This window comes from Coturnix japonica, chromosome 5 (genome assembly GCF_001577835.2).
Source record: "Coturnix japonica isolate 7356 chromosome 5, Coturnix japonica 2.1, whole genome shotgun sequence".
Taxonomy (NCBI): Eukaryota; Metazoa; Chordata; class Aves; order Galliformes; family Phasianidae; genus Coturnix; species Coturnix japonica.
Window position 1 is genome coordinate 13,399,998 of NC_029520.1, and position 27,675 is coordinate 13,427,672.

At 34.0% G+C, this 27,675-nt stretch overlaps 1 protein-coding gene across 5 annotated transcripts in view; it reads left to right on the forward strand.

Annotated features, from left to right (window-relative positions):
* Positions 1 to 27,145, forward strand: part of SBF2 (SET binding factor 2) — a 215,209-nt gene extending 188,064 nt beyond the window's left edge. For 4 of the 5 annotated variants that reach the window (XM_015864005.2, XM_015864006.2, XM_015864004.2 and 1 more), the window contains 12 exons: positions 48 to 229; positions 2,451 to 2,627; positions 5,062 to 5,163; positions 6,351 to 6,536; positions 11,387 to 11,513; positions 12,953 to 13,080; positions 13,854 to 14,087; positions 19,015 to 19,119; positions 21,094 to 21,287; positions 21,914 to 22,001; positions 24,102 to 24,233; positions 24,568 to 25,123. In XM_015864005.2, coding sequence (XP_015719491.1) covers positions 48 to 229; positions 2,451 to 2,627; positions 5,062 to 5,163; positions 6,351 to 6,536; positions 11,387 to 11,513; positions 12,953 to 13,080; positions 13,854 to 14,087; positions 19,015 to 19,119; positions 21,094 to 21,287; positions 21,914 to 22,001; positions 24,102 to 24,233; positions 24,568 to 24,666 — 1,754 coding nt within the window. In that variant the 3' untranslated portion in view covers positions 24,667 to 25,123. Of the gene's footprint in view, positions 1 to 47; positions 230 to 2,450; positions 2,628 to 5,061; positions 5,164 to 6,350; positions 6,537 to 11,386; positions 11,514 to 12,952; positions 13,081 to 13,853; positions 14,088 to 19,014; positions 19,120 to 21,093; positions 21,288 to 21,913; positions 22,002 to 24,101; positions 24,234 to 24,567 lie in introns of all 5 variants that reach the window. The other variant, XM_015864003.2, reaches the window with a different exon arrangement.
* Positions 27,146 to 27,675: the final 530 nt, after the last annotated feature.

Consider the following 27,675-nt stretch of genomic DNA (forward strand, 5'->3'; position numbering starts at 1 on the left):
TATTGCCTTACACAAATTGGTTTTAAAATATTTTTATCTTAATGAAGGTGTATGGGCCAGTCTTCGTTCAAGCAACCGATTCATCAACTCTCAGACTCCATTCATTGATGTTGGTGCAAGACTTGCAGGGAAAGATAATACCACTTCCTACAGTAGCACTTTTCTGCAAAGTCAGCTTTTGAGACGTCAAGCAGCCCTGTATATATTTGGAGAAAAATCTCAGTTACGGGTAATGGTGGTCTTATTATTATGTTTACATAGTTTTTATTTGGCTTGATCTTGATAACCCTAACTTTTATTTATTTTTTTTACAAACAACTAACAATTTTCTAGATAAGATGGATGGATAACACTCCTTAAGGTGTAAAATTTCATGGGTATTTTAGGTAGTATTCACTACACAGACACATTCTCCTTTTATCTCCGTATTGCTATGATCTGTGTTGCTATACAAACATTGACAATTAATGCAGTATTACATGGTGGGGGTTAGAGATCAGACTTTGTAGTTGTATAGTACGGTAAAGTTAATGCAAATAAAAATCTAGTGTATTTTTTTTAAAGAGCTGTACAACAGGCACAGTCAGATAAGTCAGAGTCCTGCTTGTCACTTTTCACAAAGTACTGATGTAGATCTAAGAGATACAAAGATGTGTAACATAATGAGAGGAATGGAAGAGCTTTCCTACAAGATAAAGTGTTTTCAAACTGGAAAAGACATAACTTGGAAGAAAATGAACAAAATGTTCAGCTACACCTTCCTATTTGAAAATCACTTTGTCTTCACTGTTTCAACTTTATTGGCTTAGCAGAAAGAAAAGGCAGCAGAGTTTGGCTCTGTTGAGTGTAGCTGCTGGGATAAGGATGCTGGCAGCTGCCCCTTTCAGAGGCTCTTCAGAGCTATTCCAGGGAAGTTACAGAAGTTCTCTATCTGTATGATCTTGCTTTCCAAGCCGCAGTTAAATGCACCTACGTGCATACTATATTCAGCTACTCATCTGATTTTCAGCTGAGTCATCTCACTGTGATGTCTAGTTAGGAAAACAAAACCCAGACTTATTGATAGTTTTTCCTGATGTGTTGGAATATATTATGAAGCAAATGGAATTTTATTAGTGAGGAAAAGCAGTTGGTCAGGAAAGCATTGTTACTATGGGTAGTGCTTAAACTCGCACGAGTCCAAACTGATGTGAGTAAGACAAACTCACAAGTCTGCCCATTTGGATTTACTTACATGAAGATGTCCACAATGTCTACAGTTCAATATATCTTTAATTTTTTAAAATTTTAATATTTTGGATGCAGTTGTTCAAGAAAAAGGAAACAGGTGTCCTCAATATCAAGTCTTCACATCTTTCCAGAAAATATTTACAGATTTTTTTTTCTTTTTCCAAGTGTGAACATACATAACATATAATGCATTTTGTGAAATATAGAGTATACAAAAGCAGCTATTGGTAGGTAAATGCATCAGTATTCAGATCTTTCTGAATTTACATTATTTCTGGAGATGGAAGAATCATGCTGGATCAGAACAATGAATCAAAATGCTAAAATTTTCTGCAGACTGTCTTTCTAATTTTCCTCTGTACTTTGAAATGTTTTTATACCTTATTTTACTCTAGATTGTATTTCATATGTATAACACGTTGCTTTGTATCCCTTTTAATTCATCTGCTAAAATTGATTTGTAAATTCATTTTCCTTTTTTCCTTCCATTAGACAGTACATAAAATGTTCCTTTTCTATTAGGTATTTTATTCACACTTAATTTGAAATTCAGTGACTTTGTAATATAATTAGCATAACAGTAATTTACAGAGATGTCCTATCAAGTACATAAATGAAGTGTTCTAATTTTGTATGATGCAGCGTAATAATATGAGACAAAACAGAAATTTCCAGAGTAAGCATAATTCACCATTATTAGAATAAACTGCTGTAAAGGAGGTTTTTTTTTTTCCAACAGAAGTTTTCTGTTTTATTGGGTTGGCATTTACATCTGATTTCCAAGAGAATGTTCACAGTGAAATTTTCAGTCAAGTCTACTCATATCAATTTTTCATCATAGTATGATATTGTTTTTTAACTATAAGCCTCAGAGGGCACTGGCGAAGCAGGGCTTCCATGAAGTGAAGTGAAACCTGAGAAATTCTTCTAGGAAAGTGTATCAGGTATTCTCTGAGTGCTATTTGGAGTTGTAGGAAGTGCTTTAAATCAGCAAGTGCCTCACTTTGCAGTGACTGCTGAGATGAATTGCGTTATTTGCAATTATGAGGGTTCTTCTTGGGTTATGAAGTTACATTTTTTTTCTGCGTTACTGAACTACTGGAATTTGAATTACGAATCGAAGTATTTAACAATAAAGCAGGCAAGACTGAGAGATTTGTTAAAACTTGCTCTGACAAGTATACTTTTAATTTGCATCTGCTGTTGTCCTTCGCACACAGGGCTTCAAACTTGATTTTGCTTTGAATTGTGAATTTGTTCCTGTTGAATTCAGTGATATCCGACAGACAAAGGCAAGCTTTAAAAAGCTGTTGAGAGCTTGTGTTCCCAGCACTATTCCTACAGACTCTGAGGCAACATTCCTGAAGTCTCTTGGGGAGTCAGAGTGGTTCCCACAGGTAATTTATATGACAGGTACTTCTAATAATGTACAAGCAGTAATGCTTGCACCAAATAAATTTAAGATTCTTCTGACAGAAAACTATTGTATTTTACCCAGCTGTTCTTTACTCTTTGTGATTACTTTGCATGCTATCAATTCTGTCATTACATAGGTGTTAGTATTTTAATGCTACCATAACATTTACAGATGTGGGAGGTATTTTTTATACCATTGTTTACATAGACTGTCTCTTTGTATGGAACATATACACAAATAGAGATGGTCATTTTTATTGCATGTGTCAATTTATGGTCTTGGTTTTAACAGTTTTTTTCTTCTTCTATATATTACAAAAGATAGAGAAAATATAGGACAATAAATGCGCCTTTGATTTTAAAGCAGATATTCTACCCTTAATATATGTTCCTACCATGAATTTCTACGTGCTCTGCTGTGTAAGTGCTCCTCAACCATAAATAATCCTCAATACCAGAATAGACAGAATACATGTGGGTAATTCAATGATTTCAGTAATTATGCATCATAAAATGTACTTCTGGATGGAATATGTTACATTGCAAGGAACGGCTTAACTCTTGCGTGTAAGGTATGATCTTTTCTCATGGAACATAGGAGCTGCTCATTGAAATGTATGACCACTGCTTTGTCTTGATGGCCCTACAACGTGAATGTTTCCAGTCACAAAGCAGTTGAGGAAGTTAATAGGTGTAGATAAAATAAATGAATATCATTATGATGAAATAAACACGTCTCTATAGCAGCACAGAGATTAAGAAGAGGTTAGCACATTGGAGTTACTGTCAAGCTTATATGAGAGGAAAACTAACAGCATAAATCTTTGCTCAAGGCGAGATCATAGTATCATATACTAACTGTGATTCATTACCACGACATTTCTATGGTGAAAATTCCAGGGTTAGGTGACTTATGCAATAAACTTGATTTATAACTGATTTTTCACATTTTCTACTAATCCTGGGAAAGGACATAGATCTGTCATCTGGAAACTTCTTTTTATTGTATTAAGCTTTCTTTTCTAGGTAACAGAAGTTTTACAATATTGTTTTAACACTCTGTAGGCTAAATAGCTCTTTATGAGGACTTGAATATAGAAGAAATTCAAAATACCTATTGAAGACCAATAATAAAAAATAGTATTTTTCTCTTTCTTTATATTGAATCTATGTAACCAGATTGCATATCAGCTTCTTTCCTTAAGGACAGCAAAATAAAATTGTCTTTCATCTAGTCTATTGCCTATGAAAAGCATAGAACAATAAGTTATTTTTAGTGCTTTATGCTTCTCAGTCTCTTCCTATTAAAAATTGAAAGAAAATTTTACTTTCTAGTAATGACTGTGAGAATGTTCAGAGTTACTAAGTGTTTTCTCTTAAGTTTTCATGGTAATATTTTATCTTGTAATATCTTATTACAAGATAAAAATCCATTCTAATTCTAGCATTTCTTCGCTATTGTTTCATTGATCCTTTTTCTTATTTTCTCCAACATAATACTGTCCTCCCTGAGTTTCTTTCATGTGAACTTACTTTTTACCATGCATAAATGGTCTTAGATGTCTCTTGCCATTTTTGCTTTCTCCCCTTCCTTAGGCTTTCATATTTTCTATGTTGCTATTGGATTGTATTCAGTGCACTGGAAAAAGCAGTTTGATTCTATTATAAAAATGGGGAAAAATACTGCTTACATATAGGATATTATGTTACTTACCAAGAATGCATTCAAAGTATGAAAGATATGGTAGAAACACTGCAGGTTTTCATTTTAATAGTAATGATGTGAACTCTTCTCCATAAGGTAAAACTGTTCAAATTCACTTAATTATTTCAATTTGCTTATAATCAATATGTTTTAAATCTCATTTAAGTACATAACCTTTCCCAGAGAATTTACTAATTCATCTGCTTATGGAATTTTAGTATCACTACACAGCATCAATTATCAGAATGCAAATAATGAACCAGTCCTCTTTTCACATTTTAGCCAGTCTGCCCCAAAACAGAGTGTGAGAAAAAAGGTTTAATCTATCTAAAACTGTTTCTATAAAATAGAAAGTATTGGGTGACTTTATGTGACCATAATTTTTCACAGGAAAAGATTGTATTGTTAATCTCAGGGTGGAATTTCTCTACCATAAATCTATCAAATGAGATGTTGCCATGCTCCTTTTTATGACAACTATTTATTGCAGTACTCATTGGTTTTAATAGTTTATGTTCCTATCTCAAATATTTGCATAGTTTTGTGTACTTCTGAGATTGTTTTTTAGTTTTCTGATCTGTTTTATCAATAATTTATCTATACTACATATGTAGATTTCGCAATACAAGTTTAATATTAATGTGAAGATATTGCATTTATTGATAATATTTAGACATTTCTCTTATACTTCAATTTGTAATTTTCTGTAGCTTCACAGGATAATGCAATTGGGTGTGATCATCTCAGAGCTCCTGGAAAATGGTTCTTCTGTTATGGTCTGTTTGGAAGATGGCTGGGATATTACTGCACAAGTAAGCTGCTATTAAAAGATTGAAATAAATAAATAGTAAGAAAAACATTAGGCAAGACTTTCTTACACACAAGTCTAATAATTTGGTACAAGATTAATAAAACTGTTGTGGCAGCAGAGAAGAGACTGGAATATGTGAATTCAAGAATAAATGAATTCATTAAAATTCTCCAAAGTCCCTCGTCCCCTGAGTTTCTGTACCTGATCATATGTAAGAATGAAAGATGAAAGCTCTAATTACAGATTATTTACCTTTTTAAATGCAGTACACTTTAATTCAGAAGGGAAGCAGAGGAATTCCTTCAATGCTATTTGCTTTCCAGAAATGGGGCACATACAGAGAGAACGCTAAATTTGTGCCAAAGTGACAGAAACACACCTGTTGCAAGGATAGATTACTGGAACAGATAACTTTGTGAAACATGCTATAAATTACACAGTTGATGACCCAGTGCCTCGCTTAATGGATACACTGTGTTCTTGTAATTGCTTCATTAGCTAGAAGATAAATAATAATAATTGTAATAATAATTCAATAATTCAATAATTCCTGTAAATAAAAACATTGTGTACAGCCAGCATCCTGATCTCAGGTAAAAAATATCATAAGAGAGTGTACTAATCTTGGAATCATTGTCAAACAATGAAGCATAAGGAAAGGCACGTACATAACTAGAGGTGGGAGATGTCTGTGCTGTGTTTTAAAATCTCCATAGATGCTGTCTACAAGAACAGGTGAGTACCACAGCATGGCAATACTGCAAAATCTGTAGAGTCACCCTCACGACCAACTCTTTGCTGAGGTAGCCAGTACTGTTTTATAAAAACTATGTTATTAAAAAATATTATTTTCTATTGTTTATTTTATTAATAAAAGTGGTTTTATTTCAACTGTAAATCAAATTTCTTAAGCATTTTCACAGCTTATGAATTCTGTAGTTGCATGTTTGACTTTTATGATTATCATTAAGACCCAATTTAATTAAGGCTTTTTCATGTGGGATTGTATTTGTATTGCATTATAAAAATATGTGACCTATCTGGTAAAGTACTTGTAATTGAACTTCTGTGAAGGCTTTTGTTCCTTTGAACTAGAAGCAGATGATGGAATAATTATGTGAGTTACATAAAGTGGTTTCATTTTAACTTCTATCACTATTAACACACAACATCCTGTTTTGTATCTAGGTAGTATCTCTGGTACAGTTACTCAGCGATCCCTTCTATAGAACACTTGAAGGCTTCCGAATGCTGGTGGAAAAAGAATGGCTCTCTTTTGGTCATAAATTCAGTCAGCGAAGTAATTTGACTCTAAATTGTCAGGGTAGTGGATTTGCACCTATTTTCTTACAGTTCTTAGACTGTGTGCATCAGGTAAGTCCATCTATGTTTATGTATAGATGTTGCTATTTCATAAGTTATATATAGTGCTTTGAGAGTAGATTAGTAATCCATTTCTCTAAGTTTTAATAAAGGGACTAGGTTTCACATGAGGAAGAGCTGGAAAATGAGCGTCTGTACAAAACAGACCCACTAAGGGAGTGGTTGGCCTTAATGGGTATTTTAGATGTCTTTTGCAGAGATTTCTATTTGAGGTTTTTTAAGCCTAGGACTGGCTTCTGGTAGTCTTCAAATCAGAAGAAGAGGTCAACCGATTGTTCATACAGTAGGTAGACAGCTTTTAACTCCATGTGCCTGACTATGCCCTTTGAAGACACCTTGTACTCAGTCAGTTCTAGTGTAAGAAATCCTTGTAAGTATTTGTCATATCTCCTTTCTTATCATTCTGTTTCCCAGTGGCTATGGTCCTCGGGTTAATTTTTATTCAAAATGGGGAGATTAATGAGCATCAGTACTGGCATTTTTCACTCAAACGGGTTAATCCACCTCTAATTGTGTATGACAAACTATCCTTTGGAGTGGAGTAACTTAAGGTTATTTCTTTTTTGTGGAAGTAGAAGGGGAAAAACATCAACAACAAATTCTTAGTTGCAGCTGTTGAAATCCAGAGACCTGTCTGCTGAGTGCTTCATTTGGTTCTTTGAATATCACTTGTCTGCTGTATTCTATTCTCACTGTTGTCAGATATCTTCTGTTTTTACTGAGCTGTCTAGATTGCACTATCTCTTGTTAGAAAGGAGTGAATTGGCATTTGATTTGAAACAGTAATGTAATTGTTAAAAGATTCCCTCAAGCATTTCCCCTTACCATTTGGATAATTTTTAGAAAATGTAAACTAGATTCTTGGAGGAATTTACCTTAGAAGTCTTGCTTCAGGTGTATGCTAATTGCTCAACTATTGGAACAATTGGAAGGATCTAAACCAATGATTCATCACTTAACTTGAAACTGTATGGTAATCAACTGGACCTTAAGGCGGGGGGGAAGTGTATAGTGTGGCTGCAGGAACCTCAGCACCAGCTGCAAACTATTTGCTATTGTAGACATAGCCTACATCATTTTAAACATTCTTTTTCTAACCGTGGAGAAACTTTGCTCCAGTCTTACTGTAATAAATCTTAGGAAGCTGACATAAAGAGCAATGAGAAGATTAACCATGCACACGTCTAGAGTAGATTTTTCCTCAAGTCCAGAGGTCACACAAACTTTGGAAACTTAGTGGTTACAAAGAACAAAGATGAAAGTTAGCATTTAAAGGATATTTTTAATTGTCATAAGAATAGGATGTTCCATGTCTTCTTCATGGCAAAATTCTTGTTAGGTCTAAAACAGTCAGAAGTTCATACAATAATGGATTGTCATTTTTCTGACTGCAAGGTGCTTTCTTTAAGCTGCAAGGTGCTTAAAATATTCCTACTTTGCATATGAACCTCTTAAGGAAATTTGACCTCTGTCATGAGAACTAACAGAAGTGCTTGTGAGTCATCTCTAATCTTTGTATTTTCTGGAGGGGCAAGTTGGGTAGAGGAGCAATTTCATACTTTCCGCTTTACTCTAAATGTTGAATTTTTTGTTTTTCTAAGACTAGTCTTGAAATTAAAAATATATAATGTTCCTTTTAAAAAATGTTTACGTCATCCAAGATTGTTTTCAATTTTATTTGGTTCTACTGCATGGTTACTTGTTATTAGCAGGTGAATTTTACATAAGGATTAGTATTTTTTTTTTTATTTTTTTTTTTTGATATTAAGCTGTGTCCACATGCCCAGGCTGCAGCCATGTCTGGATAGAGGTTACTTCATACAGCTCATCTGGAGCTATTAAGTACTTCCTCTCTGGTGAAAATATTATGCTTCCAGAATGTTAGCTTGGTGTTTGTGTGGATCTACTTGCCTTTTCCATGAAAATGGTAGAAAAAAAATGGATAGAAATAACTGAATATCTTATTTTGTTAGATGTGGGTTCAGAAGCAGTTCAGCCGATCAATCTGAAGGGGTCAGTATCTTCTTATGAGGAATGATAGGGCCTGTAGTCTTTTCAGCTAGTGTTATCTTCATCCAGGCAAGGACACAAGAGCACAGCTTTACTTGTGTAACCAGTGTATTATACTTTGGTTGCACCAAAAGTAAAGCCTCCAATTTATTCCCATGGAATCTACTGCAGATAGAAAAAGCACAATAACACTGTTTGACTGAGCAAATTCTGAACTGTAAAACACTATTTTTCAAGACAGTCTCAACCATTCATCAATTTGTGCATATGAGCTGATTGAGACGCTCTTCATTTCAGCTGTTCTTGGCCATCCAGAAAACGGCTTGTCCTTCATGTCACTGTCACCACCGCTGAAATGTATCCCCCACCACCTCACTGTCCACTCTTTGGTCTCCATAAATGTTTTGGCATGTGCTGATGAATGTCCATGGGTGCAGCATTTTCTGCATGAAGGAATTCTATTTCACACCTTTGCTTCCAGTGCACTTCCATGTCAGGTGCCATTTTGTCAGACTGCCACACTGCTACTGTCTGTCATACAGCAACAAAACGTAGCAGAATATTGGAGGGAAAGTTAGACCTCTACTGTCACAATACTAGCATCTGCTTCTTACGCTGTGGGCCAACTTAATACAATAGGAGGCATTACTTTCAGAGCAGCCCTTGTAGTCTTGACATACTAGGTAATAAATAAAGTCTCTGTCGAGCCAGTATGTATTAAATATCATTTGTTAAACTAACAATACAGAGAAAACAAATGAAGCAGTGATTCCTAAATTAGAACTGCATCATCTTGTAAGAAGTCATTGTTTATGCCAATATTCTCCAGGTGTCAGCTGAGTTATTAATGCAAAATCATTCTTTCACAATAGCAGCATCTGGCAGATACTCACTGATTCTAGAAGACAGTTTGAAAGTGATGTCAGTGCAGAAAGCTTTTCTTATTTTTCCTCTATATCTATTTGATAATTTATTGAATATAAACAATACTGAATTATTTTCTAGAACTGACTTAAATAAAACTTATAAGGAGTTTTGTTACAGCACCCCACGTAAGAGGAGTTGAGTGTGCTACTCCAGAGGCAGATGTACTCAGTTATTCCAGTGTTTGTAGGGAGAAGCCTCTTAGTGATGACATGCCCAAAGCATTTTTTGAATACTGTATTCTTATTTAAATTAAGTAAATATTGACAGATGGTTGAGTGAGAAAAATGAAATGTGCTGGAAAAATAAGAAAGACTGAAAGAAGTGTAAAATTCCTGAAAACATTTAGGATAGTTGTAAGTTATTTGAGAACACGGTGATTTGGAAAAAGAATTCTGAAATGCTGGCTTTCTTTAGTTAGAAATACTACTAGAAACTGTAAGTTTGCTTGGGTCTTAAATGTTCGTATACTATGGAAATTAAGCATTTTTATAAGCAGTTGTAATTTTTAAAGACAGTACAATACAAGTAAGTACAATAAGTGCTTTTAATGTACATGCAAGTTTTGGGTATGTCTCTGAAGTCAACGAATTAGCTAAAATTGAACCAGTTACCAAAGAGAAAAAAGCTGTAGAAACTCCACCTAAGTGGTTATATTGCTTACAGTAATTAATAATCTCTATTTTGTGTTTATTTTTAATTGCTCAAGTTAATCCAGTTTTTTTTTCCAATGGCACGTTTCTATTGTGTCATATTAAACTGAGAAATCTTACCATATCTTAGCATTTCAAATGCCTCACCGTAGGTTATTATCAGCATATAACAAGAAATGATCTGACTGCACTGCAGTATATTTATTAAATGTTTTTTCAAGAGATTTTCTTGTCACTGTTGTAGATTCAGTAGCTAATCTCTCCTGCTGAACACATAATTTGGTGGTGGGTTTGGTTGTTGTGTTGTTTGTTTTTTTTTTATTATTTATTGGATTTTACAAACAGCATATGTGAGATTTTAAATATCAAATAGCTTCAAATAGCCTAGCTCTAGTTTCCTTAATAGTAAATAAACAAGTTAATCTCCTTAGGACCTTGTTGAGTAGAGAATATAGAAAAAAAAGGTACAATGGGAAAATAGGAGTGCTGGGAATTAAAAAAAAGGCAAGACATGGGAAAAGTGCCAAAATACAAGTTTGAAATGAAATTGCACAAATCACGTATTTGAAATGTTGCATTCAGTCTGCAGTTTCTGACTGCAAAAGCTGTTTCCATTGTAACTGGGGATTTTTAGTTCACTGTCGTCCTTAATTCTGAAAATAAATAGTACAGTTACTTAAAGAGTAAAATTTACATTTATGTTTAACACCTGAAGATTTTGAAAGTAATATCTCATGAAAATAAAATTTAGATTTGAATTTCACATGGGCATTAAGTGCCTATTAATAATTAATGAAACAAATTTGGCCACGAATATTGAAGTAAATGCCTAAAACTACAAACCAGGCTCTTCCTGATGATGTTCAAGATGAAGCAATTCTAAGAGCCAGCTCTTCCCCATTGCTGTACTCTGATAATCTTGTGTTGTTTTCTTGAACATCTAGTTTTGACATTCACTAAATTAGATCCTGGGCCTAACTGAGGATAACAAATGAAAATATTAAACTGTTATCTATTAAATGTATGCAGATGAATAATAGCAAAGCACCTCAATGTGTTGTTTTGTTTAGTTTTACCAATATCATTTTCTATCATTACTTATGTACATGTGGCTTGTTTATATATGTATATATAGTATATATGTATGTATATGTAGTGGAGTTTCTTGTGAATGCATTTGTTGTTAGATTTCAGAAGGGAATTATTTTCTTGTCCTATTGTCTCAGTCCTTTTTCTCCCTCTGTTTATTTTTAGATTCATAACCAATATCCCACAGAGTTTGAGTTCAATCAGTATTATCTGAAGTTCCTGGCTTTTCATCACGTATCAAATCAATTTAAAACATTTCTTCTGGATTCGGACTATGAAAGACTAGAACATGGTATGTGTTACGTTTTTTTATTGCATATTTTTTCTGTTTTTTTCCCTGTTTTTCTGTTCAGTATTTGGGCTACACGATTTGTGCTGGTTGAGATGATCTAGTAATTGCATGGTAATACTCTAGTCAATTTCAGTTCAGGAACATGACCTAGAATGTAGGTGACAAACACACTGAATTTTCTGAATGAATGACTCCTGAGCCACTGCTGGGACTAAGAGGAAGTTAAAAAAATGAGTGTTGTGCCTCAGCTTTTCTTTTGCTTTCTTGGGTTGTTTGTTTTTTTCTTCTTCTTCTCCTTCTTCTTTTTCTTCTTTTTTTTTTTTTTTTTTTCTTTAGCTATTTATCGACTTACTTCAGTTTCCCCTACTAAGTATTTATTTTACCAGAAACAAAGTCATTTAGAAACCTTTAGAGAGCACATGACATTTCAGGAAAGGGAAGCTTTTCCATCTGCTATCTCTCACTCTTTTCTCTTGAACTCTCTTTAGTGTTTCTCTTCTCTTATAATTTTTTTACTCCCTATATTTGTCATATGCAAAAGCTCACTGTTTCCTACCAAGATCTTATCTGCCCTCACAGCCCTCTTAATAAGACTTTACAACCACAGCCGAGGCTGTTCCTGGAGCTTGTTCATCAAGCAAAATACACATTCTGAATTTCACTGCTTCATCAAGTGTTTCTCATGGCATATGGTCAGTTTTAATGCTTTTCTTTAAAACTGTACTAGCTGTGGAACATATTGAACTCCAGAAGCCATTTTATTTCAACAAGAGAAAGAATATTTTCATTATTTACCTTGCTTTGAATGAGAAAGCGGAGTCAATTTCTTTCTTTATTTCCAACCTGTATTTTTATCTGGTTCTACAGTGTGTCATTTTTAAATTTTTTTTAACCACATTTGTTTATTTAGTGTGGCTATACTTTCAGATGCCATCTATGCAATATACTGTTTCCAGAAGCCTTCTGCTTAACAACATCCTTCAGAGTCATTTCAGATATCTCAAACCTGTAGCTAACTTACACTAGTCTGAGTTTGTTTTACCTGAAATATGTTAGCAAATATCTGCAGGTGTGTCTGGTTCAGTGGATCAGAAAAGCTGGTAACCTCTCATACTAGGGGATAGAATCAGTTAACAGGGCTCAATGATCTGTTGAGGCAGTATAGATGGAGGCAGAAAGGGGCACTGATAAATACACTCAAGTATTTCAATAAATTTCAGAACAGAATTATAAATATGATGCTATTGAACTTTTTTTAATATAAAAGTTGCATTCTGAGAACTTGTAGCAGAGTAGCAGTTACAAAGCACAGCATTTGTTTCAATAGCAATTGCACTTTATGGTAGATTTTACTGTAAAATTCACTTTGTGAAATTCCGTTTGACTTTTTGTTATGTTTTATCATAAAGCTGTCATTTGCTGCTATTTATTTTCTCTAGGGACACTGTTTGAAGATAAAGGAGATAAACATACCAAAAAAGGAATTTGTATTTGGGAATGTATTGAAAAGATGCACAAGAGGAGCCCTGTTTTCTTCAATTACCTCTATGCTCCCACTGAAATAGAGGTATGTGGTTTTTTGTTGTATTTTTTTTTGTTTGTTTGATTGTTTTAAGAAAAAATACCCTCAAACAAAGATCAGGTTATTTGCTATTTTGAGTGATTTTCTGAGTACATTGTGATGCCTTAATTGTTCCTGACTGGATAAAGTAGTAGCAGAGTTAATGATTGTGACTGAACATCATTCTTAAGACTTTTAAATTGCCTATTGAGCTGGGGCAATAATTCTCTTTAAATAAGATAGGCTGATATTGTTACCTTATATTTTAAGGGGAAAAAAGCATGTCTTTAATACAAAGTCATCTGTTTTAAACTACTATGAAATCTTTATAGTCTCTGGCTCATTTGCATACGTTGTTATGGTTATTCCAATTGCTTGCAAGTTATGCAGCCTTTCTCCTTTCCCTGACAGGAGAAGGTCTTGGATTTTCTGCTGAGGAGAATTTAAGGGCAATTGCTATCAAGTACCTTTTCTATCTTTGACAGTGGTAACAAAGACTGTGAGGGTTGTAACTGTATATTGAATTAGCGTTCTTGGGAAACACTTTGTTTAGTAGAAGGATAATTCTGAACAGTATATTCCCAAAGCTAGTATTAGTTTGACTTTTTGATCTGACCCATATGCCAGAATCCTGCTGTGAAAATGAACAAACTGCAGTAATACCCAAACAACAAAACTGTTAAATTTAGAATAATCTGTAAAATATAAGAATTGCATTTTTCAGTCTGAAACACACACACTTCCTTTCTGTTATTATAATAGAACTTTCTTTCTAATAGGCTCTGAAACCAAATGTAAGTATGTCCAGCCTCAAAAAGTGGGATTACTATGTAGAAGAGATTTTGGCTACAGGTCCTTCCTATGACTGGAATATGGTGGCTGCAAAATGCAGTTCTTTCGAGGAAGCTGACCAAACAGATAGTTCAGTCTCTCCGAAAAAGAGGAAAATAGTGTGGCCATGTTATGATGATGTAAAAAAAATACAACCTGATGCCATCAGCAGCCTTTTAAATGTAAGTATATGTCAAACCAAAAAAATAATAAGTTATTTTAGATATCTTAAATCATGTTTACCCTTTATTTATGTTATTTCCCTATTTTTATTTTTAGTTATTGCCCTGTATGTTATTGCCCTATGAAAATAATATAAAATTATTATTAAAACCAGTCAGTGTAGTTATTTAGTATAACCAACAGACTGCCTTCTGTAAGAAATGTACTAACTCCTCTTTCAATTGATGCAAAAGTTGAATCTATGTTTCTTGCCCTTTTTCTACTCAGTTTAATGAGTGTAGTAAGGATCCAGATTCCTGAAAGTTCAGGAAACAGAATCCAACAGTTGTTGGTTTCAGTGAGAGGTAGATTATATATATGTATATATGCATGTCCCTGAGCGTCTTGGCCCAGTTTTATCAACAAAACTTTCCACAGTTACTCCTAGTATATTTATTTTTACTAGGACCTAACTCAAATTCTGACATGCTTCAGAATATTTCAATACGTTATGTGGATGCTTGATTTGGGCAATGATTTTTTTCCTGTGGGCTCAGGTAGGCTCCACAAGTTTTATTGTTTCATAATTAGAAAATGAAAGAGGATCCTATTTAGCATGGTAATCATTATATTTTCTTAGATGTTTGCTGTTTGATTGTAATTAGCTACCAGTCCTAATGTTTACATTATCTTCTGGATTAATAGCTTGGGAAAAAATGATGTGGACATTCATTTCCTAGAGCTATTGTTTCAAGCTATGTGCATATTCAGCTGCATATACCAAACATTTGTGGACTTCAACTTTCATTAGAATTGAGACTGTGGAGCCTAATGAAGCAGTTCTTGGAAAGCTGGGATATGCTTTCAGTTCCTGAAATCACTGAAATTAAATAGTTCTTTACAAAGTCTTAGGGTGGGAAGTTTCTGAATGTATTTGAATAATTAAGGATAGACTTGCTTGTGTCAGAGAGCTACCTTAATTCAGGATCACTACTGCAAACTCCTTGAGTACATTCCATACAATCTCTATTGATGAACAAGAGGAAAAATGTCCTGTTTTCAAAAATAAAATTCAGCGCTGAAACTCTTCTTGATGCTGAAAGCCAGAATTGCTCAAAGCTTACAACTTCACAAATTCAATGAAAGAGAGCTTATCCATTCCTCAACAGAGGTCATAGCAACAACTCTTCCACAAAAAAAAAAACAAAAAAAAACCATAAAAACAAAAAAACAGAGCTTTTGTAACTATAAGCAGAACTATATTAGAAATATAGCAACAGTGTTCCTCTGCATTTCTTCACGAAGTAAATGCCAAGCTTATCCTAGCCACAACTGTGAGAAACAGCCATATAGTGGGGAAATTAGCCATATTATATTGCAAAGATATGTGGGTCAGATTTTATAGAGTTTAAATGTTATTTGTGAATTAGATTATAGTAATAAAAGATAGCAGTGGAGAGGAACATTTGGAAATCTTTGAAGAGGTTGTATAAAGGTTACAAAAATATTCTTCTAAGTTTAAAAAGCAAAGTGAACTTTCTTTTAAAACAAGTTGTTAATTTAGGGCTATTGCTGATGGGGGAGAAAGAACTCTTTTAAATCATAAATCCATTGAGAATGTGTTGGTATCCAAGAAATGTTTGAACTGAGAACATATTATAGCAATGATAAACTGTTAGGGAAGGTTGATTTTTCTCTTTGTTTATAATGATAATAGCAAATATGTTCATTCTAAAAGTATTTTTTTTAATAGAAAACTAGACAATACTTTTCAGGATGTGAATCTGGAACAGAGATGTTACTGAATGTCTTAGTCCACAGTATTGTTACAGTGCAGTGCTCTTCAATGAGGAGCAAAAGGTGTGATTTTTTTAGTGGTAAATCTTCTAATGTGTTTTGCGTGCATGTCACCTTTAAGGAGATGTGTGTGATGGCTCTGTATTTTCCACAAGTCTTCATGTTCCTGAGTTTTAGGAGGTTAAGCAATTTACTACACATTCCATTCATTTAATCCTAATTGAATGATGATAATACGTACTTCAAACTACAGATTTTTGTGTAAAGCTTCTCAATTCACTTCTACCACACCAGACAAAAAATATGAGCTGTGCTGTTCAAACCGTAAGTTCTAGAAAAAGAACTTGTAGATATAAATGTTCAAATGTAGATCCAGATAAAGGTATTTTCAATTAAGGCCGTTTTCTGATTGTCTTTTTACACCATAGAAAACTATATGCTGATAGTAAGAGTAATTACCAACCCATTTGTAAAATAAAGTGAAACAGGATTATGAAACAGGAGACTTTTGCTTTTGTTGGTTTTGTGTTTTGTTTTGTTTTTTTGTTTTGTTTTGTTTCAGAGAGTAGTTGCAAATATTTATTTTTAAAGAAAAAAAAGAAAAGAAAAAGAAAGAAAACAAGGTAGATTTCTCCACAAAACTCAAAACCAGCTCACTTGGTAGGAGATGCCATCTGCATTTTTGAAAACATTTCCTTTCTTTGCTTTTAAAATTCATTAAGATTATACATATATACACTTATATATATATGTGTGACACACCCAAGAGTATAGCACGTCTTCAGTAGAGAATAAAATTCAAGTTTAAATGTTTCTGATTAAGACTAGGTCTTCCAACGACCCTTTGATTTGGGTTGTGATTCATTGTAAATGAGCTAACTGGTCTGAGTGATGAAATGCACCTTGGCAGGGGTGTATCTGTATATGCACCAATATTTGCAGAAAGGTACTGCAAATCCTGCTGGATGCCCAGTTGCATCAGCTGTGTTCCTTAAGGGCAGTGTTCCCTTGACGCAAATAAGGCTAATGGTATCATGGGCCCTTTCTGGTGGTGCCCATTAACAGGACAAGAGGTATTCCTTCTGAACATGTAGGAACAGTTCTTTACTGTGAGTGTGGTTGAACAGTGGCACAGTGTCACACAGGCTGCTCTCCTTGGAGCTATTCAAAAGCCAACTATGCATGGTGTGGAGCAGCTGCCTGTAGGTGGCCCAACTTGAGGATGACAGAGGTACCTTCCAACCTCATCAATTTTGGGATTTTGTGCAATTTTCTTTCAAGTGCAGCTATTTGTAGCACAATGCACACAAGCAAAGAAAAGATCTGATGTTCTCTGTAGAATTTAAAACTGAAGGAGCAAGAGTAAATCTTACTGATTTATTGTCATGTAATTTTTTTTTCCCTACAAATTGTTTGTGAAGAGAATTTACTCCTCGCTTTTCAAGTCATATATAGGAGGTTGTTGAAAGTTTTTCATTAAAAATTTTGGAAGCACTGCTCATTGTGGAGCCAAAAAAAAAAAAAAAAAAAAAAAGGAATGTGACCCAGTTACAAAGTAACAAGCTTCAGTTAATTCCAGATTCTGCAGAGAAGGATTTGTACTCCAGCATCAAGACTGCAGCAGAAAGACATCGCTGAAATTAAAACCTGAATAACCTTTAGCACTAGAGTTTGTGTTGGTTTTAGAGCAGTTTGGGAAGCCTTTGACATACACTGTCTATTGTAAATATATTCAGACCTATGTATACTATCAGGAACACCTTACAGTAAGAATCTTGAAAGAGATTCTCGTTTAAAGACACTGGTTTAAAGAAGCCTTTGCTGTGGCTTGTTTGCCGTTTCTTGTTTTGCTATCAACCAATGAAGATAATCAAAACAAGGCTATTTTATTTTTATTTCTTAGCTAGAAGAAGCCCTGTAATGGTCAATATATACGTATATTTTCAACTAGATTGATTCTTTGTGTTAAGTAATGTCTTTTATATTTAGTTGTAGCTTTCAAATTTCTCATTTACATTCAGCAAGGAAGAATCTTTAGATATATTTTGTTTTTGTTAGACTCTGTCATATAGGCTTATTTATTTTCAGTTCAGTGTTCCAAATTTAGCTGAGCAGTTCATTGTTTCCTTACCAAATGTTTCCTTACCTTAAAAATATAGTTTTTTCTTCTATAAGTTTCAATCAGTAATGATTTCCTGTTATTCTAATATAGCCCTAGAATATGATGAAAGCTACATTAATTATGTGGTATAGTGGAAATAATGTCAGAGTCTAATTGTCTCTTCTTTGAAAATAATGTCTTGGGGTTTATTTACCTTTTATATAGCGTGGAAATTCTTTGTCCTGTGGCAAATTTTGTGCTGTCATCAATCCTTAATTGGATTTGCAGAGTTGTTTTAAATGTGATTTCATTAAGAATAAGATTTTCATGACAATATAGGTGCTGAAAGTAAAAATGTAAAAAGGAAGGATAAAAATGGACCAAATATCACAATATTGGCAAATGCATCGATGAATGTTCTGTTTAAGCTGTTTCACGAGTAAACATAAACTAATTAATTGTGTCATTTTACTTAACTTTGCACACACTGTCTTATTAACAGGAAATAACCCCAACTGGAGGTTATCAACATAGGTCGTATTCCCAAGTTCTGCAAGAACATGTTGTTACAGTTTGGCATCCAAACTGAATAAATCTTCCATTTCCTTCTTTTATTACAACTTTGTATTGTATTTTATAAACCACGGTAATTCTTAATATTGGCAATGTACAGTATTAGTGCCACAGCACAATATTAGGTTTTTGTAGATATTTTTACAGAAAATATTCTATCCTTATTCTGTTGTGTACAGCAGTTGGTGATGACTGTTGTGTGATCAACAGAACTGGTGGAGAAGTGAAAGAATAATGGCTCCTTCAGCCTGTGATATGCAAGAGGAATGATATAACTGATACTGTATTTGGTTGCCATTGATTTCTCAGTCTAGTGGCTTATAGCTGGTTTGGCAGGAGTTCATGTGCTTTACTGAGCAACAATGCATAAAAGTTCTCTGTGTAAAAATATTGACTAGAAAATGATTGTATTAAAGTGATTGTCAGGAAGTGATCAGTTAAAAGTGTTTATCCTTAACCCTTGTTATTTGTTTCAGGAAATTGAAAGGTTGGAAAGTAAATTAAATCAGAGCCCAGAAAGATGGCAGCTTTTGTGGGAAAGGGTCAAAATGAATCTAAAGGATGACACTAGGCAAGACAATGTAAGTAGCAAAGGAGCTCTTCCAATGCAGGCTTTATAGGCTACCTGGGACAATGTCAAAATCAGTGTGTTTCTTGGAGTAAAATACTGCTTTTGAAAAGTGGGACGTGTTGTTCTAACCTCAGATACTGGCTCTGTATCTCTACTGGTAGAAAAACATGTTTATACTCACACCATTTACTTAATTTCTTCTCAGCAGTAGATTAAGGCGCATAGACAAAATGAGTACAAGCATTTTTCTAGTACACAGTTGCATGACTCAATATTATTAAAATATTCATTGTGTCAAATTCTTCAAGTACAAAATAAAAATCAGTTCCTGGAGGTAGGCAGAAGGAAATGACAGAGGTTCAATGATAAATAAAGATTTTTCCATGTCTACATGGAATTTTGGAATTACAGATTCTGGGAAAGGCAGAAATTGTTCGTGCTATGTTTCCAGTTCTTATAAGATGAGTAGCTGACATCACAGGTGTTTTCTAATTCAGAAGCACCCTTTTTGATTGTTTGTTTGTTTCTTTCTTTCTTTCTCTGTGCTTGCACTAGGAAGTTTGTTAGATAATGGCTTTGAGCAGGTTTCTCTATAAACTTGGCATAAAATTGTGCCATAACTCTTCACCTTCATGAACTTGTTCAAACTGGCCATCCTTCGTGAGTTTGTTAATCTTCAGAGCTAACTGCTCTGTTATTTGTCCTTTCCTTTCAAGAAAGCAATAAGCTTTATGTCTGTCATAGTCATTCAAGTTCACCTTGTACCTAGACAAGCCCAAAATGGAAGACTTTATATATGAGCAAAGCAGAGGATTAAGTTCTTATTGAATAATTGGAAGCAGAAAAGAAAATACAAGCATAAATGTACCTGACATCAGTCTCTTGTTCTCAGACAAATGTAATAGCTAAGGGTCAGCCCCAAAGAACTCTCTAGGATGCTGTTCTGCAGATTAAGACCACATTCAGAATACCTATTGCTCCAGGTTACTGAGAATCTACTAAAATGACTTAAATCTATAAAGTAGCTCTTGGAAACTTCACTTTTTTTTTTCTTTTCTCTTTTTAACTATTGAATTTATGGAAATTTATTGTACCCAGATGTCTGACTAGTTCTAGATGATTTTGAGAAAGCAAAGGAAGCAATATTCAGGTCTGTGTCCCTGGAATAAACAAGGCTTTTCTTAAATTATGTCTTCTCACTTCGTGAATTTATCCTTCTGCATAGGAAATGCAGTGAAATGCCATCTCTGTGACTCTTAAACACTGATTTGTATTATGAACATTTTTTTTTGTCCCATAGTAATTCACAGTTTACACATTGTACCAAATATTACTTGTGTAGTATTGAGATCATCTCAAAATGCATGACAAACAACTCAATTTCTACAATGAATAAAAGTGATATAGGAAAAATATTGCTGAGAAGAGCAAGCTGGTGTGTATTTCTCCCATGTGTTTGTCATGTTAAAGATTTGCTTTGTTGCAGTGATCAATGATTTTGTATTCTGTGACTTGCTACACCCATTTTTATTTTGCAAATAATAAACTGTAGATAAGTCAGAACAATTCACAGATATGTACAAAACTGATGGCTGAAATTATGAACCTACAAGAGAATTCAAGTGCATGGGATGCTCTCTTTATTGAAGCCTATATTAGCCTAATAAACAGCAGTATTAATGTGAGCAATGAATATAGACTAGGTTCTGATTAATTGGGACTAAAAGCATGTAAAAATAAAACATTAACAGATCTTTATTAATAGATCAGCTGTAGCTCTTTGCTATTCATGATTTTAGTGCAAGTTATTAACTATATAGATTACCAGGAAGAGTTGTGGGTCCTGTTTATTACAAAAAGAATGTTATGCTTTGGTTTTCTAATGTAATACATTTCTAATGTTTTAGTTCATCAAACAGATTTCTCAGTTCTAAATTTGTCTAGATCTTGTTTAAGATTTTTTCTTTTTTTTTCTTCTTTGCAGCTTCAGAGACATCCTTCTGGCTCCTCAGGGATGATGTCAGCTAATCTGCATTCCTATCAAAAGAGATCTTTGTTGGAAATGCCTGACAATGGGCTGGGCGAGGAACAGAGTGCAAGCATATCTCCCTCCAATGGAGTAGATAGGAGGGCAACTACACTGTACAATCATTTCACATCAAAAAATGATGAAAATAGGTAAGCCAAACAATCAGAAAGTATTTATGAACCTTGTATTAGAAAGGTACAAGTCTTAGGAAAAAAAAATGAAACTTTTGTATCCGTAGATCTTTCAGTCTTTCCCTTTATAGAACGAGGAAGGTTTTGGTTACAGTTGTCCAACCTTTTGGCTTGCCTGGGCTGCACTGAGTGAACTTGTCCTGGGACACATAGGTTGCTCTGAAATTAACGCTTTGTATTTATTTTCTGTGGAAACTACAACACATACAAAAAATACACTAACAGTTTGATAGGGCAAATTCTCAGCTACAAAACAATGCTTTTCAACATAGGCACCACCATTAGCTTTTGCCAGCAATGAACAAGAGCCTGTATGCTGCTTGTATAAAAATCTGCACCAGTAGAGGTGATGCAGTACTGCTGTCACCACTGCTGAAACACACCACCACCAGCTCACTGTGCTTACATCCAGGTCTCCAGAAACAGCAAACATCGATGAATGTCAGTGGGTGCAATTTAAAAATGATTTGTTTCACTACAGCAAAAGAAATACTCAAATATTTTTTTAGTCATTTTGAGTTTTATGTATCATCACTATTCACATTACGGAATCATGTATCATTTGTATGTTCTGCATCTTCCAGGTCTTTTGAAGGTACGCTATACAAAAGAGGAGCTTTGTTGAAAGGCTGGAAGCCTCGCTGGTTTGTGCTGGATGTGACCAAACACCAGGTACAAACTTTTCAATAATGTTTTTTTTTTATAGGTTGGGTGCATTTTAATGTAACCAATACTAATTATTTTCAGAAGCAATGAGTATATTACACTGTTATAGACCATTTGTCTATCTGTATCCCGTGTGACTAATAAAATATTCTGAATGGACAGTTTTAGGAGGTAGCAATTTTTAAAGCATTTTTAACTCTACAAGATCATTAAGCAAATAAGCGTTGAGTATAATCAGGCATTCTAGTATGCGCCCTTTAGTTTCCAGAAGAACCAAAATCTGTTTTATATACCTGAAAACTTAGAAGGTAATTTCTTGACTGCAGTTGGGATTCTGAGAGATAATATGGTAACTGATAGAACTGGTGTTCTTGTTAAAACTGTAGGTACTTCATGCTCCCAGAGCATGTATTTTACATCCTCTTTGCTCCTCAGCAATTCGTTTTTGCATGAAAGAACATTATATCCTCTGAAAAGTCATCATCTGATTTGTTTTCGTGGAAAAGTCCATTTACCTCACTTGGCATTTGTGGTGCTTTTCTGTAATCTGTATTTGAGACAGCTAACGTGAGTGAAATCTGGAAGTATTTTCAAATATGAAGAATAGGAACAGCTATCTTTCTGAGATCAGTTTGAATTTTTTAAATTCAAGTGAGTTAGAATTTCACCCTCAGATTTTCCCTCTAAAGTCTTCAAATGCCAAGTTCCTGATTAAACAATAATTTTAGGTGCTGCGTATAGGAATTGTTTAGATCATTCACAGTGAGGTAAGTTTAATAGCAAAATAATTCATAAATATTCTGAAAAATCATTGTACATCAAGAAGCACTAAAAGCAGGGTATCTGTTGGCCTAAACATTTCACCTGATTTAGAAAATGTACCAGAATTTGACATTTGACATGAAAATTTTTGATGTTGTGTGCTTAAAATAATATTGAGTGATCAAGAAGTAACCTCGAGCAAAATGTTCCACACAGTGTAGGTTATTCAAATAACCTCTGAGACTTGTGTACCCTTTATTAGAAAATATATTATTGCATTGTAATTGACACACTTAAAAAAGCATGTAATACAAGACAGTCATTTTTAAACCACTAATTGAGGATCTATGCATTATGCTATGTGGTAATATACTAGCAGATATGCTAATTGTAATCGTTCATCCTGAAACAGAGAAGAAAAGACTCATTCTGCAGAAGAAAAAATACTTTTAAATTTTTTGTAAACCAAATATCCTCCTGCAGATTACAGTCTATATGCAGTATGAAGCAGATACAGGTCTATCCTAGCTTGAATTCTGTTGGGTGACCTTTGCTCTGAGCATTTGCTTTACTGTTATGCATCTGTTTGTGTGTTGTTGTGGGGTTTTTTTTAAGTGAACTCTAGATTTTTATCTTCTGGAACTATTTGCATGTTTCAAACTCAGTCAAAACTCAGTTTACAGTGATTTGAATTCATATTGAAGTATCTTTGCTAGGCGAAAAAAGCAAGTTTTGTTCAGCCAGCAAATACAGGAAAATTGGAATTTTCAGTGTAGGATATAATTTTCTAAAATCATTCTTAAATTTTGCTGATCATTTTAAATTCTTGAAATACGAAGAATGAATATTTTCTTAACTCCTTGGTGGAGTTCATGTGTTAGTTTTATTGAAATTAACTGGGAAGAGATAGTTTCTGGGCAGAGGATATGTAAAGGATGAGAGCAAAATCTAGACTTAAGCATTCCTTATCAGTTTTTCTGACAGAAGCATTGTTTAACTTCTTGAGGCTTCTCTACTGTGAGACTCTCATGACAGCACATCCTTCCGTCAGTTCAGTGATCTGCACAGGAGTGGATGGTGGAGACATTGCTATTAGCCAGAGATATCAAATAGAGGGCTGGCCAGTAAAAGGCTCTCAGCAGTCCCACTATTCTTGTATATACCAGACCTATGTCTGTGTCTTAGCAATTGCCCATGTCTGATGGCTTCAGGTGTTAATAGTATTTTTCCTTCCTACCTTCACTCCCCAAATCCAAAAATTATATCCAGGAAAGGGGTAATAAAAATGAAAAGTCCATCTGAGTAGCATATTTGGATTTAACTTTTATCTCTCATGTGGTGTAGTTACGATACTATGACTCTGGTGAAGATACAAGCTGTAAGGGTCACATAGACCTTGCAGAAGTAGAAACGGTGATTCCTGCTTCTCCAACTATTGGAGCCCCAAAACATGCAAGTGAAAAAGCATTTTTTGATGTAAGTATATCTTTTTTTTTGTTTGATGTTTACCCAAAATTTTCCTTGTTTAACCTACTACTTTCATTACTTTTGGAAGGTGAGAGCATGAATGGAGCTGCCATACCAACTCAACACAAAAAGTTTCTATGCAGCTAGCTAGTCCTGGTTCTCAACAGCAGAAATTTAAGGAAAAAAAAAAAAAAAAAAAAAAAAAAAAACAGAAAAAAAGAAAAAAGAAAAAAAAAAAGATATATTCAGTCTCAAATAGTGGATTACAGCTCAAAGTAAAATTTATAAGTTTATTTTTCTGTTTTGTGTGTTGACTTTTCATGTTCTTATTTTTCTTTTGCAGTTGAAGACAAACAAACGTGTGTATAATTTTTGTGCCCAAGATGCACAGAGCGCTCAGCAGTGGATGGACAGAATCCAGAGCTGCATTTCAGATGCTTAGAAAGGAATTACATTCCATAATCAAGATATGTTTAAAGCACCTCTTTTTGTGAGATGTGTTCTAAAATGTTGCTGACAACCAGCCTTCCTTACATTTCAGCTATAGACACTGATGATAAGCTGAAGTTTCTTTTCTGTTTAATAATTGTAACCACTGTAACTGGCTTTTTTTTTTTTTTTTTTTTCCTGCAGGGAGGACTTTGAGAAATAATAATTCATTTATCCTGAATTTCCACTTTCTTCAGTACAATTCCTAGCTATAAGAGTGAGCCATATTTGCACTATTTTCTAATCCTGATTTTCTCATTTCAGAATTACTCTGATAAGGAAAGCTGTCCAAAGTAGCTTGTAGAAATCTCTACAGCAGAAAGTCTATTTTCACCTTATTTATATTTTTAAACAGAAAGTTCTTATTTCCAAGGTAGGCACTGATACGAGGAAACATGTCTACAATTCCTGAAAAGAAAGAAAGAAATGAAGCTTGTGAGTCCAGTGACATATATATCAGATTGTTGAAGTTTAAAGTTATTTTTTTAAGACCAAAAAGTAAAATTGCCCAGTAACAGATTTTCAAGTGTCTTCTCAGCATGCAGGCCAGTCTCTAATCATGTGCTCTACAGAGTGCTTCAGCAATGTTGTTATGGAATTTCAGGTTCTAGGGATTACCTGAAGATCATAGCACTTTCTTTTTAGATTCTGTTTGCTATTATGATGGGATATGTGAAAGAAAACTGGCTGACACTATCATGGAGATACAGGAAAAAACAAACTAGGAATTTGGTGGAAGGAAGATCTCTTTAAGTGTGAGTTGTATATGTTAATTTATATGCTGTTCTGCTCACTGTAAAATAAAAAATAACAAACATGATGATAATGCACTAAACAGTGGAGCAAGCACTTGCACTGAAACCTTTAAAATGCTCACATTTTGAATGACAGGTAAGTTATTTATAGCAGAACAATACTAGCTAGTTAACATTTACAGATATTAAATATGTAAATAATCTGGTTTGATGTGTTGTGATTTGATACTTTTTAAACATTTTTGCACATAAATTGGAAGTCTGTTTATAGATTTTTACATTTGATAAAATTGTGTTTGTTCAGCTTAAAATCTTGGGAGAAATGTGTTTAATAACCCCAAATTATTAAAAGTTTTACAGTCTACAAATAGTGATGACATTGAGTAGAATCTGTAGGTAACTAAGCCATTGTTTTTATTTTGATATGTTAATATGTTAAATAGCACACTAATATTGCAAAAAAAATTGTACATATGATTCAGTATTTTCTCATTTTTTTTCCAGACATTCTGTTTATAATTTAATGTCAACCTAATCAAACTGACTATACTTACACAATTTTTCAGTTATTAATTTTTTTGTTGTTGTTTTTTATAACTAATGTATTTTGTCTGAAAGGATTATAAACTTCTCACTTCACATACACAATAGGAAATGCAGCTGTTTTTAATACATTTACAATTTCAAAACAAAGAAAATGAAGGATTTTTCTAGCATTTTTCAATTGACAAAGTTCCACCTGTGACAATGGTGTTTGCACATTTGTATGTTTCTTTGTATATGAAGTACTTTTATATGTACTCTGTAAAATACTGATCCTGCTATTAGGTTATATGAAAATTTACATACCACTTCTTATTTTGTAACTAGTTCATTTTAACTCTTGTATGTTCTGTGCTACATGTATGCTAATCATCTTGTAATAAATACACTTCTTAAGTAAAACCCTTCCTTTTACTGTAAAAAGAAATCAGCAAGACCCACATGTTGAAATATTTCCACAGGCACAAGACAAATCCTTATTTACTCTGTATTAAGAATTGTATGGCCTTTTGTATACTTGTACATACTCTTCCACTAAAGTTGCACTTGAGCATCCTTAACTCAAACACTTGTCAGCAGTAACACTAAAGACTAAAGAAATCAGAATTTAAAGCAAAATTATCATTCTAACAAGCCTCAATGTATGGCCTTTACAAAAAGACTAAATATGTAACATTTGTGCTAAGTTGTTGAATAATTATGTTAAATATTAGAAAAAAGGGAAAAAAAGATTTTTCCTATGTACTCTCACAACATAAATCAGCCACGTACTGTCACCATGAGACGTATCTCTCTCATTCATGTCACCTCATTCATAAGCAATCTAGTATAAAATAATTAAAATATAAGAAATGACAAGATGTTATTGGAGAATAGGCATCTAAATTGAATTCCTGAGGGTAGTGTGGGTCAGCAGAGTTCAAATGGAAAGGGAATGTGTGATGGAGGTAGGGGACTTGTGACAATTCTTAAATGCTGTGGTGCTTAGATGATAGAGTTTGCATATTGAGCTTGGCATGAATGCTAATGTTGCCTTAAATGTTGATCTCAATTTTTAGTGTCTGTATTGATGGAAAATGGACTTGAGCAACTTAACTTAAAAATATCCAAATAAAGCTGAAATGAGATATCTGATATTTGTGTTGTTTATGTGAGGAATATGCAAAGGAATGGTAGGCCTATATAGGTTCTTGGTGTCAAGAGTTAGTAGTGTACCTTCGGGTCCTTCTATACAAAACAAAGATTCAAACAGAAACTCAGAAGAAATGTGGAGATGTAAGAGTGGCATAAGCTGCAAGATTTTTCAGCCTGTTTGAGTTCTGGCAGCAAGAATAGTAGAAAAGAGTAGAGAATTAGTGTCATGGTTTAATAATTTTGTAATTTTTGCTATCAGTATTCCACATCATAACATCATATAAAGCATGAATAATTGTACTGAATCTGCAACTTATCAGAAGAAGACTACATCTCCCAGGGAACAACACGATAGGTCACGGGACCTGGACTCTATATTAACTCTGTCGCAGAACAGACTGATGTCTGTCCATACTAACCGCCCACCACCTGCACCAGGTCCCTAGGGCAAGACGTACGGCCGGAGAGTTTGCCCTTTCAGATCGCCTGGAAGGCCCAATGTCTTCAATACGCTCTTTATGTGTACTCAG